This window comes from Conger conger, chromosome 3 (genome assembly GCF_963514075.1).
Source record: "Conger conger chromosome 3, fConCon1.1, whole genome shotgun sequence".
In the NCBI taxonomy this organism is placed as follows: domain Eukaryota; kingdom Metazoa; phylum Chordata; class Actinopteri; order Anguilliformes; family Congridae; genus Conger; species Conger conger.
Genome location: NC_083762.1, coordinates 20,988,095 through 21,008,976, shown reverse-complemented (window position 1 = coordinate 21,008,976; position 20,882 = coordinate 20,988,095). Strand labels below are relative to the sequence as shown.

The following is a 20,882-nucleotide window of genomic DNA, read 5'->3' as shown; positions in this document are numbered from 1 at the left end:
ATAAAAAACATTGAAACCTGAGACTATATTGAAATAAATGTATATAGTTTTCCCATATGTTTGAACATAACATATGCAGATTATTATCTGTCGTTTATTATATGCAACTTTTTTCTTCAATTTAATCAAGGGTGCCAATAATTCTGGAGTTGACTATAAATAGGCTTAAACATATAATTTTCTATTTCTCCAGAGCATAACGACTTATTTCATTTTGACAGTTGAAGAGCTACATTTGGCAAGGACCCACTTCAGAATGGATTTTTCTAGAAAGGTAACTTCTAGTTGAATTACTTTTTAAATAGTAACGAGAGTCACAGGAGAGTGAACTGCCAATGTGGCTATGTAGATATTAGAAGCTTGTTAAAATATGAAGCACTGTGCAAGATGAAGTAGCCTGTAGAGTTATAAATAGCCTGTGGGATTCCATTACTCAGCTTGAAGAGGATCAAGCATTTCACCAGTCTCACACCACTGATGTCTTCGCTCCCTGCTGGTGAAAGAGGTGGTTTGTTTTGGAGTGGGGAAACACACTTCACCCAAACACTGCTGCTGCTCCAAGAACCCGGCATTATAGCATTAAGACATTTGTGAAACCTATATACATTATAACAGCCCCAGAAAATGGACAATTCTTGCATATTCTTTAAGCAGATTCACATAAGAGAATCTTTACTATGAATGTAATGAACATTAATGACCTGTTCTTTTACCAAAAGAAGCACTGTGGCATGAATCCATAGTCTGCTACAGCAGAACCCTAACATTAGTGAAAAGTACACCTCTTACAAACTAAGCCGCTCCACCCATAAATTACATGCTGTACCATACAACTCACCTCAAAGCTCTGTGGAATGTCTTTAACAATGCACAAATATTTATGTTAAAATGTAAATAATAAATTGTAAAAATGTTGTACTCTGCATTTCTTTCAACATGCCAACATTGTTGCAAAGTATGCTTGATTTGTTAAAAAAAAACATTTTTTTTATTAATTGTAGATTACACTTGCTGTACAATATTGATGTGCAATGAATAGTTTAATCATTTCCATGTTATAAGACTGTTCAATATTGCTTTATAACAATTCCAGGTATGGTGAAACAGAAAGATATGTAACTGTAATAAATGTTGAATTTGTGCACAAATAATATGAAGTCACTAAGTAATCTATGTAAGTGAAGTTTTATTTAGAACCAAACATGACAACAATATGGTAACATTTAGAAAAAACATGCCACAAATGCCAGACATACAAAACAAAAGCTGTGCCAATATCCCAATAGACACAAATGAAAAATGGATAATCACAAGTAGAAAACCAACACCCTCTAGTGGGTGAGCATGCATGCACACCAGATGGCGACCTCAATGTTTCCTGGATTATCCAGAACAGGCCATCTTTAAGAAGGATGTTGACAAGGGAGGTCATTGCTAACCAGATTATCATCTCCCTCAGACCTGCTCATCACCAGTGCACAGATTAATATCAATGCTGGGTATATTTTAATATATCATTACAGCCACAATAGTCAGGCAAGGTGTAATGTCTTTCTACAAGTTGTGTGAAGTGTAGTGAATCCTCAAAGTACCAGCTGGCAGAGGTCCCATCCTACGTATTGCAATGGCCAGCACATTATATTACAGAGCGAGAGAGAGAGAGAGAGAGCGCGAGAGAGAGAGAGAGAGAGAGAGAGAGAGAGAGAGAGAGAGAGAGAGAGAGAGAGAGAGAGAGAGAGAGAGAGAGAATTGTATGTATGTATTCAGGACGGGGGGTCTGGAACAAAACAGGGCAACAAAACGGGGCATTGTCAATCAGTCTATAGAATTCAACAACTGGAAAATCTATTGACATTAATCTATTTATATGAACAAGGAAAAGTCTCACATACTTGCTGAAATTGCTACCACTAAGCAGCAACACTTCATGAACAGCATGCAGTACAATGCCCCCACCACATGGGGAAGTCCTAACTTCACACACAGGTACAATATGTACAATTCCACTAGTGTTGAAGGGAAATTCTCGATACTAAATCAGATAAATTAACATGATAAATTGTAACAAAATGCAGGTACATTGTGGAAAAACTTTGGAGTCAGATGTGCTCCTAACACATTCTGGTTTGTAAGTCTCGTCAATTCTCTACACTGTCCAGCAGTTTTAGAAGAAAATCAGCTGGTAGGTTTACCAAACATATTGGATAACTGGTCTATTACTTAATATATTACTTTATTTAATTCAATGAACATTTCATTGTAACGTTTTATTATTATGATTATTATGATTATTATGATTATTATTATTATTATTATTATTATTATGATTTTTATTAATATTTGGAAAGCTCAACTTTGCTCTTTTCTGCTGACAGCCTAATACATAAAACAAAATAATAAATATAAAAATATCTAAGATAACATTTATTTTTAATCAAGGGCGCAAAAGACCTGTACAGTACTGTAAATAATGAAAGTGTCTGTTGGTTGCTGGAATTAATTACTGTGCATCTGCACACATTTGAAAAAAAAAAAGTTTTATCATGTGCAGGGTGACTGGTGAAATCGAGAGTACAGAATACAGATACTGTTTACTGTAATCCTACCACGTGAAAACACACATAAACTTTGTATTACAGTTTACAAAAAAAGTTAATGAATTAATAAATATATATATATATATATATATATATATATATATATATATATATATATATATATATATATATAATAAATATACATATATATATTATACATTTGGGATGGTCTTGTTTTTTGTTTTCAATGATTTACATCCTGGGCTGCGTTTGTTAAATACCTAAAAGAAGTCACTAAAAGAAAATGCGCGAATGTGTGAATGACAAAACACATGATATACGTAGCTAAATATCTTGCTACAATATAGCTAATCTTGGTGCTGTAATGCACAACCATGTTTCCTTATTTCACCTTTCTGTCATTTTTATTGAACAGTTAATTACAAAAAAACAAACTGGCAGATGATTACAAACCCAGCCACATCATCACCGTGCTGTAGCCTACATGCACTTCGATAAAACAAACTAGCTAAATCGAAGTTTGAAAGCACGTACACATTTAACCTTACCATCCTGCACTAACAATGTAAATTTGCTTTCCACCCGACAACATTGGTTTTCGAGTTTTAAAAAAACATAGGCAAAGCCAATGTAAATCTTCCGACGACGGAAATATTGACATAACGATTGGACACGATAAATGTCGGTTATATATTCTGTCCACTCGTCGCTTGACATTTAAGGACCGCCTACTTTGCTGCAGCACACAACTGGATAGATGAGTGTCCATCAGTTCAGAACGCCTTCGCCCTCTCTACTTAAATGAAACTCCGTGTACCGTCATTGCTCGACCGAATTGACGTATAACCTATTAGTCAACAGTCATTGGATATTAATAGTGCCTATTATTTTCAATGTCTCAGTTCATCCAATTGAAAAACTGAACGATCATATTATCCCACCTTCTCTATGTGACGTAGGGGTCACGTGTTGTTTTTGCCTTGGTCTGTAGAGATGTGTACAGAGAGGGAGAGGGGCACAGATAGCTAGCTAGCTTGCTAGCTCGATAGACTTGGTTGTAGAAACGGCTGAAAGCGGTTATGTAGCAGTTGTAGAATTTGTTTTCATGAAGCCTGTACTGGAGGTGGCATATACATAACGTTTAGAAACAATATATCGCAACGGAGTCACAATTCCCCTGACAAGAATGGGGTCTGCGTCCATAAGGCTAAGGTAAAGTGACCTTTATTTGTTTCGCTCATGGCAAATTTGATGAATTATCAAGAAAGCAACGCCGCTATGTTGATGTTGGAGACACAGCAGCGCGCAATCGGGACAAAAACAACGACAGCGACAGCCAACGGCGACACCTCTGCCGGGGAACCCCCCTCGCCTTTAATTAAAATCGACGGCGCTCGGGTCCACCAACACTTGCCGCCCCCTTATCATCAAGCTCTGCAGTCGAAGGAGCATCAGCAGCAACACCACTGCCAGGCGCAGCATTTTCCGGCGGAGAATGTCCAGGAAACGCCGGTGAGAAAAATCCCCTCCTCATGCATTAACGTTGTACACCAAAACGCTGCTGCTAGTCAAGCACTTGCTGCCTCAACAACCGCTACCACTACGTTAGCAGCTGCAGCTAGTGCTAGTTCCGACGTGGTGGATGACATACGTAAATGTGGCTACCTTAGGAAACAGAAACACGGCCACAAAAGGTTTTTCGTGTTGCGAGGGCCAAGTCATCTGGGCCCCAGTCGATTGGAATACTATGACAGCGAGAAGAAATTTCGAAATAGCCTCCGTTCTGCTGCTGCTGCTGCTGCTGCTGCTACTGCTGCTACTACCACTTCTCCCAAGCGGGTAATTTATCTTTACCAGTGCTTCACTGTAAACAAAAGGGCGGATTCTAAGAACAAATACCTCATTGCCCTGTACACTAAAGATGAGTATTTTGCCATAGTGGCCGAGAATGAGCAGGAGCAGGATGACTGGTACCTGGCTGTAAGTGACCTGATGAATGAGGGTAAGAAAAGCCACCTGGATGCAGACGAGGTGGACGATGGCTACGGGACTGTCACTCCTGGCACCGTATTCAAAGAGGTGTGGCAGGTGAATGTGAAGCCTAAAGGGCTAGGACAGACAAAGAATCTGACAGGTGTTTACCGACTGTGCCTGTCCACCAAGACCATCCACTTGGTGAAACTAAACTCCGAAACCCCCTGTGTGAATCTGCAACTGATGAACATTCGGCGCTGTGGTCACTCTGAGAGCTTCTTCTTCATCGAAGTGGGTCGCTCCTCCTCCATTGGACCTGGAGAGATCTGGATGCAAGTGGATGACTCTGTAGTGGCTCAGAACATGCACGAGACAATCTTGGAGACCATGAAAGCACTGAAAGCCTTTACCGAGTTTAGGCCGAGAAGTAAAAGCCAGTCGTCGGGGTCAAATCCCATGGCTTTCATCACCACCCGTCGCCACCTGGGCAATCTGCCCCCCAGCCAAACAGGGCTACAGCGTCGATCCAGAACGGAGAGCGTGGTGGGCACTCCGCCCACTAGCAAGAGCAGTGGCATGAGCGGTTATCGCTTCCGCACGTCGAGTGAAGGCGAGGGCACAATGAACAGGCCGTTTCGTTCAGTGACAGGTAGTTTAGTCCACCTCAGCGCAGCTCGCATCAACCTAGGCCGGCAGGAGGGAGGTGGCCGCTATGTGCGGGCTCTGCCAGGCTCCACCTACCACACACGCTCTGCCTCACTCCCCGTCTCTCACTTCCCCTCCACCACCAGCCCAGTAAGTGTTTCCAGCAGCAGTGGCCATGGATCAGCGTCTGACACGCTAACACGGCCCTCCAGTGCCTCCATCTGTGGCTCTCCCAGCGACGGTGGCTTTAACTCTTCTGATGAGTACGGCTCCAGCCCTGGTGACTTCCGCTACTTCCGGGTGAGGAGCAACACTCCTGACTCCCTGGGTAACACACCGCCTATCCGTGAAGAGAACTGCCTGAACGACTACATGGCTATGGGCAGATATCGGGAGGTGATGATCTGTGGGGCTGAGACCTTGCAGGATGAGAGTGCAGATGAAGAGAGGGCCATCCGCAGAAGAACGCACTCCTCCTCCAGGCCAACAGGTGGCAGTAACGGAGTCACCATGTACCAGAAAATGACCCAGACCACCTCCTCGCTGGATGAGTCCATGCCAGAGGCCAGCCCTCTGGGCAGCAATGGACACCTGACTTGCCAAGTCAAGCCCCCTTCGCCCCATTCTAACGAGCACAGGAAGCCCTCCAAGGACGATGGCTATATGCCCATGATGCCTGGTGTGGTACCGTCTCGTGATGGAGATTATATGCCTATGCAACCCAGTGCACACCTCACTGCATCTCAGCCAGGCCTGGGTGCTGCAACACAACAAGTGGATTCCCAGGGTTACATGATGATGCTCCCTCGTGGTGGCTCCTCCCCATCGCAGGCTAGCCCTCGACATAGCAGTGACCACAGACAGAACGGTGAGTACATGGACATGTCTCAAAGCTGTGCCACTGTCCTTCAGAAGCCCTCAAATGAAAGTTATTATCTAGAGACGACGCCTGAGACCCCCAAGTCATACAGCCCTTACTTCTCACTCCCGCGGTCTTACAAAGCTCCTCTCCGAGAGAAACGCGAGCACAGCGAGTATGTGCCCATGAGTTCCCCCGTTAAGCCTGCCTACACTTCCACTGAATGCAGCAGGAATTCTGCCAGTAACCCTCCTGCCCATCTGGGCCCGTCTGAGGGATGCGGTGAGCTGCAGCACGTGGACCGGCTCGCAGTGCGTCCCACTCGGCTTTCTCTGGGCCGGCACAACTTTCACGGTTCCCCCTCGGTGAGCGAAGCAGCAGAGCCCGCGTCGAGCCCGGGCGAATACATCAACATTGAATTTGGGGACCGCCACGTCTACACGCCCTCCTCCCTGTCAGCTGAGGGCTCCCCCTCTTCGCTGGGCTCCAGCAGTGAGCAACGCCGCTCTCCTCTGCATGATGAGTATATAGGCATGGATTTTGACAAAGGTCACCTGTCGAAGGGTCACTCTCCTCGGCCCTCACTCGTTGCCCCGTGGAACCCCCCTAGCTACATCCGGCCCCTGGCGTCAGCCTCTACCTTGGGTGGACGGATGGACACAGAAATGGGCTTTGGCCTTGGGGCAGAGGTGAAAAGCCCAACCGCGATGCTGCAGCACCTGTGTGTCATGGAGAAGCACTACCCCTCCCAACCCCCTCCCAGCCCCCCAGTGGAACCTCGGGTGATCCGGGCTGACCCCCAGGGCAGGCGGAGACATAGTTCTGAGACTTTCTCCTCCTCTCCACCCAGCAACGGCAACCCTGCGACACCCACCAGCCCCCACCTAATGGAAGGCGCCAAGTGGCAAAGCTCAACCTCCTTTGACAGCGTCTGGCTGCACATGGATGACACTGCCTCTTCCAGCACTGCAGCTACGCCTGTTCCCACTGATGTAGGCTGCAGTCCTGCTGGACAGACGTGCCAAAATGGCTCCGCTGGACACCAGAATGGCCTCAACTACATTGCTCTCGACTTGAGGGAGGACCCCCGTGCCATTGCCCCTTCACCCCCCTCTCCTCTCCCTCACCCAGAGAACGGGGCCTATGCTAGCATAGACTTCGCCAAGTCGGAAGGACTGACCGCTGCCTCACAAGGTGGGTTTTGTGTCTGTCTTCTCTTTTGCCACAATGGTAAAGTTTGTTTGAGAACGAAAAGAAAGTCTATTTTCCTTTGTTTATACGACTCATAGAGAAGGGAATGGAAAGTTATAGTAAAAGTTGTGGTTGGAAAATGAAAAGCACTTATACTTAAAGTTTTTAAAATGTGTTTATTTGTGTTAATATTTTTCACAGGTGCTAGTATTTCTACAGTACTTTCACTCAAATGAGAGAATGCAAATCAGTGGCACACCAGTATTGCATTTTATACTGGGATATATTTTGTTGCCCTTTATCCTAAGTTGCTTACACTCCTTAAACTTGTGTGAAACATAGCAGGCTGTTCCAGAGTTGTAACACGCTGCACAGAGGACTTTCTGCAGAGCAAAAGGTGATAATGATCATAAGTAGGGGTTCTCACCCTCTCAACTTGGGTGTTGATGTGTTAAATGTGGTTATGAATATATCAGGTCAAAGTTGGCTGGTTGTTTTCCAAGGGATTCCTATTCCATACTTGCTTCCTGCGTCATTCCTTGGAGTACCTATAGCAATATTTCTGATGTCTTTTCTGGGTGAGTTTTTACTGTGTATAATTTGCATTATATACATAAGTTACCTATGCCTTGATTTTTGTGATGCGGTCCAGAAGGACAATTTTGCACACTTTGTATGGTTGCGATTTGAAATGTCATGTTGCTTCCTTGTGTGATGTTGTCTGGTAACCATGTGTTTGTTTGCATTGGAGATGATGGCCTCTGTCCATAGTCAATGATTTCGAGATGAGCTCTTATCTCCTATTGCAGACGCAAAGACTCTACATTATGATGTCATGCTTTTACTAACAGCATATCATTTGTAATATTGTTTCAGCCAAATGCTTGTTTGTAATCACCAAGTTTATCACAGTTCAGAAATTGTTGCAGTTGAAGGTTAAAAAAGTTGCTGCTCATGTTTTGTCCAAGGAAGCCTGTGGTTTTCTGAAGCACCATTTCCTGTGAGTGTTGGTTGGTTTCTTGCCCAACTGAACAGTTCATGTCGCAGGACAAGTGTTTCAAAGATGGGAATGTTTTATGCATTCTTGCACTTAAAAATATATATACATTTTCTTATTTCTCAGTGGGTTATCCATGTCGAGCTAGCATTTTTCTGTATTTAATTTTTTGCTTCTTGTTCTTCAAGCCCTTTCTATCCCCTGCATCTCTTCTCATTCTCTTGATCTCCCCCTGAATCACTTATCTGTCTCTGCCTGTCTGCCCCCCCCCCCTTCCCCCATTGTTTCCTGCTAAGGGAGTGTGCGAGTGAGTGTGAGAATGAGGTGAGAGTGAGTCAGTTTTCATGGCAAGGCCCGTCTGACTCATTTGTTTACCGTGGAGCTAAAGCACAGATGGAGGGGTTTGTGTGTGTGTGTGTGTTTGTGAGTGTGTGGGAGCGAAAGGCTGAGATTTTGGGGGAGATGAGAATGGGGATGTCATGAGTAACAAGGTGACACTAGAGTAGTCTGAATCAGAGTGGTACTGGTGTTTTCAGCTAGATTGCTGCCTTATCTGGATGCGTGCCATTCTCCCAAAGCAGATCCATTGCTGCTTCTGTCATTCCTCCACCTGGATTTTAGAATCCAGCATGATGTACATGTGGAATTTTTTGGATTTGTGTTTGTGGTGGAATGTGTGTGGGGGGTGGGAGGGAGAAAAATAAAGAATAATGAAGGAATTCTTCACAGAATGGGAGTCACAGTCACAGAGATTGTAGCATTTTTGTTTTCCACAGCTGTGTGTCTGTACTTGCCTTGCAGTCTTAGGTTTATAGTGAACCAGTGAAATTTACTGCTTCAAAGCAAACAATTATTATGTGGGTTTATTGGAATGGCTTGTTGGAAGAAGACCTTTTGGCTCAAAGCGGTTTAGCTTTTTTGGTGAAAGTGCAATACTGACAGGGGAGGGACGGTGACTGACATTTTAGTTGTTAAGGTAGTGTGAAGCATTGTCTGTGCCCCTCTATAGAACGAGTAAAAACTAACTGCTGCTGAAATGCACAATATATTATCCAAATTAAATCTGAAAGTCTAAAATTAAGAGACGCTGTATGCTGTTGGGGACAGTCTAAAGACTCAGGCTCAAGGTACGAGGTACATATCTTGCTGTTTAAAGCGGTGTTTTTGCTCCTGTGGACTGACTCATGTTTTGGAGCGGTATGATGTTGTTAATTGGTAAGACATGTCAGGGCGTACAGCGTTGCCGTGGCTGAGGGAAGTGGGTCATCGCTGAGGAATCCACTTCCTGTCATCCAAGCCCCTGCACCTGGAGGCCCCGACAGAGCTGAACCAGGCTTTTTGTGTTTGTTGTCTGCCCCCGGCCCACCGAGCGCTGTTTGTGCTGCAGTGTGACGATGTGCCCAAACAAACTGGCTGCATTTTGGGTGCCTGGCATAGCTGACTAACTGCATTTTGGAGCAAAACATTTTGATGATTACCTAAAGACGGCACCAGCGGGCAAATGCGAGTGTTTGTAGTTACGGGGACATAAACGGAGTGGGCTTGCTAGCGGCAGTGGTTTGAGGCTGGGAATGGGGCTGAAACATGACCTGAATGCATTAGGGGCCAGTGACCACGTGCTGAGGTGGGTCTGTGCCAGTCTCCAGGCCTCGGGACTGCATTGGTCTAGAATGAAGTAGCCTAATGAGGGAAGGACTGACCAAAGCATTGAACGTTTTGTTTTGTGCACGGAACATTATGGTGAAACAAAGGATTGGGATTGTTACTTCTGAATGGCTGAGTCACTTTGAGAAACTGGGCTTGGGTGGCCCGCTCTATTTTTCAAAGGAGGCAAAGAAAGCAGTCGTCATGTACTACCTGCTAGAAACCTCTCTATGGGCTTGAGAAATGGAAACGTAAATTCTCAGGGTTGTTACTAGGGTGAGTTATCGCAGTGGTTAGTGCTGAGCAATTAACTTAACCAGACGGCTCTTTTTTTTTTCTTTTTTTTTTTAAGTTAGTGTTTCACATTTCAATAAAACAATATTACAAAATAATTTTAATTGTCATTATTTAACAGTATATTCATATTTCTGCATTTCCAAACCCGGATCGAAATTCAACCAAACTCAAAAAACACTAATCGCTCGGCACTAGCAGTGATATTTGGCCTAACCTCACGGATCCCCAGTTGAGGCTCAGAGCTACTCAGGGGTGAGTTAAATGCAGTTTTGGAGCAGAACCAGGCTGAGGAGTTACAGAGGCCACAACAGCTCTGTGGAGAACGTCAGCACAGACCACAAGAAAGGGTGTTAAAATGTCCCTGAAATGGGACGGGGGAACAAGAGGAGTCTGTGTATCCCACAGCACCGTTAGCTTTGTCCTCAGCTGTCCTTTTATCCCAGCTGCTGAGTGTGGAGAGTGACCATAACCCCTCACACCTGTAGGCCATTTTCTGAATTGTGTTATCTGAACCGCTGTCTAAAAACACCTGCTTATTTAACCACACGGTTTTTCCTGAACTGCTGAGATTGTATATGACAGGCCGTATCCACCACATGTGGACAGAAGATCAAAGATAATGTATGCTGTCAGATGGCTGGCAAAGCATTGCTGGGTAAATGTTGTAGAAGGTGAGCACATTGTCCTGTGGGCTTCATTTGGGGTGGCACTGATTGAGATGAGGTAGGCCATGAAACAACATTGCAGTCCTAGAGTTCCTGGGTGTGGTGCTGCGGGGTTACTGAAACAGAGGGATGTAGCGATCCATGCATTTGTGTCCTGCTCATTTTGCAATTCCGCTGCATGCAGCTTTTAGCCGTGCAAAGGTTGTACATTTATGTATTTTGTTTTGTGACCGTGCACCCAAATGAGCTTTGTGGTAAAGCTGCAAAGCTGACACAGAATAAGGAAATTAAAGTGTTGGAGGAGAAGAGAAAAACAGTCCAGAGTCCATGACATTTCTTAACTGCTCTGAGTATAATGATTTCCCTTGCATCCGAATGCTGATCTAACATGAATGACTAATTATGGGGCAGTAATCAGCAAAAGTTTTTGTAAAAACAGACTGTGCAGCATAAACAACACCTGCAGTATCCTACCTCAGTGTGGCCAAACTGATTATAAGGTTAGCTGGTAGGAAAATAACTAGCTATACCTAGTGGGTACCCAAACTCCAAGCTGAGACCAAATACTGTAGGATTTATTCCAGCTAACGTCAAAGTTGAACTGGGTTAAAGTCATGCTGGGAAGCAGCCTGCCCTTTCAGTATCTTGCATACATCTATATTTACTACTTTATTTTGAGACTAACACTTATTTACGACCATGGCATGCACAGAACAGTACTGCAGGTATAGCAAGAAATGAACATAGCGGGTAACAAGATCTCTTTCCTGTGTTGGACGGACTTCCCGTCTCACAGCAGACTTTTTCAGCGATACGTTTAATTATGGTATATTACACCTCATCACTACACCTCTTTATAGAATATTGCGGACAGTTAGCAGAGTAACGCGGTTGTTTGACTGAGTTTACTGTGGGTCAAGGTATTTCATTTTAAGCAGAGCATTGGTGTAATTAAATTTTATCATCCCCTTGATAATAGCCTATTAGTTGTGTGGCTGTATGACTACTGCAAGTATGAGTTCTTAAAAATGTTGAGTGAACAGTTCTGCGGCTTTCTCAAATATTGCCTCGAATGAAATGGAAAACAAAACTTTGACCTACTCACTAATCCCAAATAACAAAGCCAGTCTGGAATTAAATAAAAACTTTGACCCACTTGCTGATCAGAGAAGACAAGCCTAGAGCCAATAGCAAGATGACATGAGTGGTATCAACTAGCTACTCACAATATCGGGGAGCCTATGATCAACTAGTATCATCTTGGTATTGCCTCTGATTTGTGGATGGGGAATAGTTTTCTAGCTAACCAGATCTCTTCTGCGGGACATGCTTGGGTTCTATTTTGATCATAGACCTCCTGAGAAAACAAGTTGTACCCCGATATGGATGACTCCCTAAATCAATGTCTCAAGTCACTGTTGTCACTTAGGATCTCATTGTCACTTGTAAGAGAAGTGGTATTACCCCAGTGCTGTGGCTGAATCCAGCGCATGTCTCAAACCTGGTCTAATTAGCCTAACAATATCCTCCACTGGAGAAATAGTCCTTTAACATTTCACGTTGGTGTGATTGGAGGTGAATGGTACATAATCCTTAATTAAAAATAAGCATAATATGATTGATGTTTTATTAAAAACAGTCAATATGCAAGCTGTAAAGAAACCTTCACCTTGTAGAATATGCCTAGCCTTCATTGTCTCAAGACAAAGTTAAAATGCTGCTGTTATTCCTATAGCAAACACACTACCTCCAGAGATAGTTGCACAGCTGTATGCAGAAGGTTTGCTCTGTAGCGTTCGTACATAAGCTGTAGCAGTCAACCTGGATAAGGACATCTGCAAAACACAGAAATAATGTCAGTAGTGTAGTGGTTGTAATATGGCCTCATGTCCAGTCTTGTTAACATCCTAAAGTGTAGAAAATGGTGGCAGCAGATGTCCTCCATAGGTGCAAACTCCAGGTTTAGGTCATGGGATGAAAGACACTATGAAAATGCAAGTCATTGTTGATTGTATCACGCATGTTAATGATTTAGCGGAGTCAAAGATGAGGTCTAGAAAGTGCATGGTGTATTCCGTGCTTGTTACTTTGTAGTAATGTGTTTCCTGTAGTTTAAGGATGTCTGTGTAATGAGAATGTGGTATTAAATATTTTTTGCACATTATTTTTACATTCAGAGGATAGGTTCCATGTAAACACGCCCTCCCCACCCCCCAGAGGGATCTCAAACCAGTCAACATTTTGTCTTGAGGGTGTGTGCTCTGGTTTTGACTGGTCTACACTTGATTAATCATTTTAAGTGCCATATTCAGTGCATTCTTTCTGTGAAATGGATGACATATAGCATTTGTCTGGTCAAAGTAAATGCACATCAGTCAAGAGCAGACAACTTGTTTGCTCTATCAGAAGCACTTTATTCAAAATCAGAGAATATGGGTTCTACTCTACAAACCTAATCTAAATGTAAACTTTGGGCTGACCATACACATTAATATGGGTTAATACAAACATAATGCAAATAATTGTATGTGCCTCCTGTCTGTTGGTATAGATATGGATTCATAGTGCTGTTCATGTGGATGAAAACAGGCACAAGGATGTCCAGGTTGCAGTCTGCAAGGTCACCATGTCAGAGGAATTAAAAAGTGCAAGAAATCATCGGGAACCTGCTATCGTAACATAACAAGCTATGAAGTCGGTATGGGATCACATTGCACCAGTGTCTCTGACCTACTGATACAATGGGCAGTACCAAAACACGGTGACCCAGGTTTTGAAATGTTGATGTATGAGCCTGTTGCTGCTGTTTGCGCAGTGCTGTTGGAAGAACTCCAAGATCAGCTGGCTTTGATGATTGGCAGCTTTGTGATGGTCAGCTCTGTTGGGGTAAGGTGTTTATTCACATGATCTCAGAAAGCTACGCAGTTCTGTCCTGCTCTGTTTATGCTAATGCCTCAGGCCTGCTGGTGGTATAGTATGAGGTCCCTCGGTTATCCTTTAATTGGAATGTGATCTTTCCAGGAACCACAATTAGCTTTCACCTCCCTTAAAGTGATTGTAAACGTAAATCGCTTTAGACTACATTATGGGATGACTACATTCCAATGTTAATAGATTGGAAAAGACTTAAAAAATTGATTTGGCAAGTGTCAAGTATTTCTTAATCACTTTGAGTTGTGTGTGTTGACTTCTGCAGGCTTCATGTTTTCTTCTTGGGATGGGTTTCTCTGGTTTGCATGCAAGACTGATGTTTTCTGCAGCCACTGTGACATAAACAATTGCTGTACTTAATTAAGTCTGTGTCCAAGAAACACTCGGACCGTTAGCAGAAATGTCTGCCTTAAACATGTTATTTTGTCCACTGTCTCATCCTGCCAGTGCAGATGTACTGTCACTGCAGCATGGCATTAATATTTCCAGATAATTTAATTTGCTTAAACTGGAAAAGGTACTGTACTTTAACGTTACAAGTCCTGTAGATTTTTCTTTGGGCGTGGCAGGGCAATCCAGATTGGCACTCTCCTTGTTACAGTACTTTAACGTGGGTGCTCGTAATGAATTTTATTGCAGCACAGATAGCTGTGCGCCATGCCTTCATTGTGTCCCAGTCCTGCACATTAGTGACTCCCATCCTCTCCACACCGGCACTAGCTGAAACAACGAAAGCAGCAGTGCTCCTCACTACCGTTTTTCCCTGGAGAACCTAAAACCTCCAGTTTGGCAGAGTGGAGAACCTGGGCCTTGGGGCCACCAAATCATCAGTCTGCTGTTGCAGAATGGATTGTGCCCTAAGCTGGTAAGGAGAGGTAATGGCATTAGCTGTGTGTACAAGTGGGCCTGGGTCAACTGAGCCTGAGACCTCTGCCCTAGACCTCAACCAAGATTACCCATCCCCATCTCCTGTGAGATGGAGGGGCAGTTGTGTACCACTGCACCACAGCTATTCTAATAAGAGTTTCCGTAAGAAATGAACAAAGCAGTTGGTTCCAAGTCTTTAGATGAGTGCAAAATGTAGTCATATATTTCAATCATAGTGATTTTCTAAATACCAGCTCCTGCATGGCTTACCACCCAGAAAACTGGTTTAACTGGCACTTTTATATCATTGCCAAGAAGCCCATGGCTAACAACAGCTAACTCCATTAGTCTATAAAGTGAAATCGTGAACACCGCATCTGTAACATGATGTTAGTATCCAAACGATTATGATCAACGAGGTAGTCTGTTTAGTTAGTCTAGCTTGTTAGTCTACTTCTCTAACAGAAGAAGTAGATCACAGTTATGGATCACATATGTAGTACATGTGGGATTAGATTGAGTTCATCTGCTACTGCATAAGGACAGCACAAGTCCTTTCTCGGTTTATTTTTGTAATTATCTACAGTGGCTCCCTATTAAACATTTTTTTTTATAAAAGATGCATGTTTGCTTAATCCCTCAGAAAGCTCCGCCTGGAGACTAGGCTCCAGAGCATGAAGATGTATATCAGAGCCTGGGAACATGGGAGCTTCTCAATGGCTCATGAAGCTTGGAGGCTGCCTTGTTTGACTATGGGGCTTTTTTGGCACCAGAGCACGTGCACTGGGTACCTAAACATGGAATGAAAAAAAAAAAAAAAACTTATGTGCAGCTCACATCTCCGACCCTGAAGAGCAATTTGTTATGTGCCATTTCTGTACATTTGCTCCCAAATAAAGAAAACTGATAATTAGGTGAGGTTTTTTTTGCCCTTTTTGTAAAAAAAAAAGAAAAAAAAAGCGGGTAAACACTTCTTTAAAAGTTTTACAACAAGTTTATGTTGTGCCTGTTATCGGTGGAGCAACATCACACGTTTGAACCTCAGTGGGATCACACATTTATTATTTGAATCCCATTATAGTGAAGAATTTTCCATTAGATCCAACAAGGTCCACCCATTTTGCCTGTTTTCGGCATTACCGCAGTACCCAGCCCATCGCTGCCTGTGCAGCTATGTTTTTAATTGAACCTGGAGTTGCAGCAGGGAGAGAGGCTTGGACGTACGCGTTTGGCAGCAACACTGTGCTCCTCAGAGTTACCTCACGCACAGGGTAGCGCCAGGGGCAGCGGGGCAATCCCGGTGACTTGGCCCAGTGCAGGTCTGGCTGCTGGAGCCAGCCTAAAATAGGCATGTGCGAGCAGGTGGAGTGGATTCGGTCACACATCCAGTTTTAGTCTCACGCCAAGTGCAGGCGGGTGCAGTCACAGGACGCTGGCTTTGCCCCCCTGGCTGAAACACCTTGCCCCTGGGGTGAAAAGCTGGAGCGCGGCGGTCTCATTTCCGCGGGTTTTGGGGCAGAGCTGTTGGAGGCGGTTGAGGACAGCGGCGGGGTCAGGAGGTGCAGCCCAGCAGAGGGTTGGGAGCGTGTCCAGGCCGCGTTTGAGGCCAGCATTCCAGCGGCCCCAGACCGACAGAGCTGAACCCTCTGTGAAAGCGTCTGTATTGTGACTGCGCTGGCATTGTTTTAACAAACAAAGCCCCTCATCAAAGGGTTACTGTAGAGAGAGGGGTCAGCTTGGGTTAGGACCGGCCCGCCCCGCCCCTGCCCTCCCCCTCCACGCGGCCCAGCCTGACCCTGGGGGGGGGGGGGAGGAAGAAAGCATGGAGTCATCATCACGATCCGTTCGCTATAAACAACACTTAGCTGACAACAAGTGTTTTTTCACGCGTTGAATGGGAGCCACGCCTCTGAGTTTAGATCCATTATCAGTGTTTTTAGGAGAGGTTTCAGCTGTGATCTGATAGCACTGTGAGGCCTGCCCTTTGCCCCGACCGCTGGATGCATTCTCACTGTCTCTCCTTTCCTCCCTCCATCTTTCTTTCCAGACTGAAGCGGGAGAATCCTGAGACGGGGGTGCGTGGCGAATGGACAGCGCTCCGCGGTGGAGCACCCCCACCCAACTACAGACGGGCCCGAGTAACACCCCCTTCAGAAACGAGACAACTACGCTTTTATTTTCTATCTTTTCGAAGCAGCAGGTTGGAGCTGCGTTAATTGTACGAATGGTACTTTTTTAAAGTGAATCTTTGATTAGAGCTTCTGTGTGGCCTAGCTGAGGCTGTTTTTTATTATTAATTTGTATGATTCTTTTCCTAACCAGCCCAAAGGGGGAGGTAAACACTGAACTGAAACACAAGGCTGGCTGGGACAGGTCTTTGAGCTGCAGTTTACAAGCATTACTTTCACAATCGACATTTTCATATTTATTGCCACTTAGGTTTCAGGTACATAAATTAATTTTGTGTTTGTATTACTCAGAAGTACGGTACTGATTATTATGATTAATATTAATATTTTTAATTTCTTTGGTACTTGGTAGGGAGTTTTCTGTAGGGCAGTTCCGGTACACACACACACACACACACACACACACACATTATCAGCACGGTTCCAGGTTGACGGGATGACGTGATGGAGCTCCGGTAACCCAACGCCAGGCCCCAGGTGCAGCATGCTGCGCATTCCTGCCCTGTCACACGGGCGGTGCTGGACCCCGGTGACGGCCTTCCTCCCCTCTCTTACGTACACCACGCTCCTCTGTACACTTGACAAATGAGCGCGGTCTATTCCTGGACTTAGAATCCACCCAAATCATCCAAATGAAGGCTGCACAGCACATCCATAGAGAACCAGTATTGGCCAGCAAACGAATAAAGAGAATTGGATAAATAAATAAGTGCATGGCATGTGCAGTATGGCTGGACGTTTTGGCTGTAAGCCTCCAGGAGAATCTTATATTCTCATAAAGAAAACATGGCTGCAAATTTCATTCATTTTTTGGTGATTCACTAGCAGAGTCTTTAAATTGAAATTTGTTTTCAGTATTATAGTTTATATTCTTTTACATTTTGGTTGATTGTGGTTTTTTGACCTAAGAAATATATTTAACTGAGAGAACTGAACATCCACCTGAATCGTTTTCTTGAATTTGTTAGGTGCAAGAATATGGGACAAAATTCCAAAAGCATAATTTGTTTTATATCTGCATTAGCTTTAAGATATCATTTGTAGTCGTTGCAGAGGAAATTTTGTGATTCTGAAGTGATTTAAATCGTTGAATAATTTTCCCCTCATTAGAATTCCTTCTGGCTGTTTGGTCAGAATACCCCCAAATTTGCCTCTCCCTTGTTCACCAGCGCAATACAGAATACACAGCATACACTTTGTTTTCATTTGAATGCTGTTATACAAGATGTATTAATTAGACATGGCAGGGCCATCTCTTCATGCATTATTATAGTGTAGATTTTATTTGTATTGGTTGATATTATTACTATTATTATTATTATTATTACCAGTAAAAATGTGGCTTCTAAGAAATGAATCACTCTTGGGAAGATTAACTAACCAAGTGACTTGGATGTGCTAAGTTGGGTGTCACACTATTACCCGGTTACTAGTACCTGAAAAGCCACCCATGGGTCCTCATCAATATGCTTATTTCAACACTCATACGGATTATTTCGTGTCCAACACCATTACATTTCTTCACACAAAGTTCATTTCACATCAGGTCATTGAGCAAGTTTGAAAAAATATATATATATATTCAAATTAGAAAAATACGTGGGGAGTGGACGGCAACTTGTTTCTGATGATTGCTGTGCAAAAGCAGTTGGGTTTTTCAGTATTTTATACAAATGGTGCCATGCTTTTATTTTCTTCTGTATAAGGCTGAAAGCAGTGCTGTTTATGCAGCGTGTCCAGAGGGTACTGTTGTGCATTTTGCTGTGTAGTCTTTGTCCGTCTTTTTAGAGTTAACATGCCGTAGAGACATTCGCCAGAGGGAGACGTTACTTTTTTATCATCTGCTTGAATACAGGGGTTTTGCCCGCAAGGTACACTACCCGATCCAGTTCATTCTAATTTGACAGAACCAAATGTGAACAAATGACAAAGTTTTATGCTTGTAAGAATATTTATTTTTGTGGTTCACAGTGCTTGTTCACTTTTGTATTGACAATGATTATAATAAATTGGTACTGAAAGTGGAGTATTTAGACAAATAGTTTACTGTGAATACCATCCCCCTCATTTTAATATCCGCATACTGCATCACAAACCAAGGTCTTGGGAACAGCAAAAATGAACAGCAATCGCGATTGCCTTTGAGCAATACAATAATTAAATGGCTGGTCCATTTCTTTTGTCATAATTAACAAAACATTTTTCTTTTTTGAGACAAAACAAAATGAAAAATGCTTAGTGTTTTGACAAAAAAATACAGCCTAAATTAATTGTTTATTGGACATTGCTATAGTTTTTCGTACAACTTTGTGATTGCAAACCAGGCACACAGTTGCAAAGTGACTTAGTATACATTTGCAATGGACTCTAAAGTTTTGGGGGATGAAGGGTTCATGATCAGTTTAATCAGTTTTCATTTTAGTGACATTCTGCCTTGGCAATTTGAATATCTAACATCCTGTTGCAGTTTATTGGTTTTGCCATAAGTATTTTCAAGTAATACCCCCATTCACTGAATGGTAACTAAATAATTATAACCTGCCGAGGCTTACTGGTACTGCATAAATATGCAACTTGTTTTTATTTTCAAACTAGTTTACAGAGCGGAAATCTTAGTTTGGTTTTGGGTTGGATTGGTGTAACCTTTGAATATTGGGCCATTTCAAATGGAGAATGAGAGGGTGGGCAAAATGAGTTCTCTGAAACAATGTAGACTTTTGGAGTTTTATAAACATCCGCCTACTGTTTTGTAACTATTAAACTTTATTTGCTGCTGTGTAGTACAACAAAAAAATTGATGCTGATAATGGCTATGACAATGATGAGATGTCACTGCCACGCTACCTGTCATTGACTTCATAATTGAATGCTGTTGTTTGAGGGGTTTTTTGAGAACCATGGAGGTATATCCCCTGTATGTGCATTATTACTAAAGCGTACGATGGAAGAACAAATAAAAATGAAAATTACAATTCACACTGTACTTGGCTGCGTCTTCCACTGTAAATACTGTTGCATTGTTTTTCTTGTTAATTGCGCCCTGCGGCGTTTCCTTTTGTTTGAGTTTTTTCTGGAGGGAATGGGGGTTATTCTGTAGCTGAGGAATTTGAGCATTGTATAGTGTTTATATTTATCTGATGTTTTTTTTTTTTTTTTTTTTTTTTTTTGCTTTCAATAGAGCTATTGCAATAAAATGTGTTAATGTATCTGAAGGCCTCATTCATTTTAAATGTGTGCTTGGTGTATGTATGTGTGTGCCAGGACATGTTGGGAATAATTAATTTCTACATTAAATATGCACTGAAATTAACAAATGTATTCCAGATATTCTAGCTCCTCAACCACATTCAAATTATTTTATTCATGTTATAAAACTACAGAGCATAAAGAAATCATTAGCTAAACACAGTTGTCACCCGCCGTATGATGTTGGAAGTGACAAGTGTATGTGTGTGTGCATATTACCTACACACACAACATAGAGAGAGACCTAATACTAGGGAGCAAAGTTCTTTCGGGGGAAATGTATCTTTTACTAACACAACAGAATAAAGTCCACAGCTTGTAGCTTTGAATTGCCCATGGTTGCTTGAGCACAGTTCAGACAAATCAAATAGTGTCCAATTATCAAATGCTCTTCACCTCCTTGGATTATCATGATCAGATAATCGCTTGAAGATGACAGCAGCACCACTGTGTTATATCCTGCTTTGTGTTCTAGGTCATATACGCTCACTGGGAAATTCACCAAGTACAACGACAAAAGCAATGCAAATATTTAATCAGCCAATCATGTGATTAATCAGCCAATCACACCAAATGTCAGAATGGGGAAGAAATGTGATCTAAGTGACGTTGACTGTGTGATGATTGTTGGTGCCAGACAGGGTGATTTGAGTATCTCAGAAACAGCTGATCTCCTGTGATTTTCACACACAAAAGTCACTAGAGTTTGCAAAGAATGGTGCAACAACAAAAAGCATCTAGTGAGCAGCAGTTCTGTGGGAAAAAAACACCTTGTTAATGAGAGAGGTCAGAGGAGAAGGGCCAGCTTGGTCAAAGCTG

The 20,882-nt window shown here is 43.0% G+C and overlaps 1 protein-coding gene across 5 annotated transcripts; it reads left to right on the top strand.

Annotated features, from left to right (window-relative positions):
- Positions 1-3,560: 3,560 nt before the first annotated feature.
- Positions 3,561-19,627, top strand: LOC133124086 (insulin receptor substrate 2-B). 5 transcript variants are annotated; one of them, XR_009708283.1, is made up of 5 exons: positions 3,561-7,230; positions 13,382-13,528; positions 13,646-13,716; positions 14,482-14,626; positions 16,676-19,627. XR_009708283.1 is itself a non-coding variant. In XM_061234970.1 (2 exons), exons 1-2 carry the CDS (start codon positions 3,798-3,800, stop codon positions 16,678-16,680), a joined length of 3,438 nt encoding a protein of 1,145 aa, XP_061090954.1. In that variant the 5' UTR covers positions 3,561-3,797; the 3' UTR covers positions 16,681-19,627. The 5 variants fall into 5 exon arrangements, 1 of the variants encoding a protein (XP_061090954.1); XR_009708284.1 differs by lacking the exon at positions 16,676-19,627 and adding an exon at positions 15,272-16,668; XR_009708285.1 differs by lacking the exon at positions 14,482-14,626.
- The last annotated feature ends 1,255 nt before the right edge of the window (positions 19,628-20,882 follow it).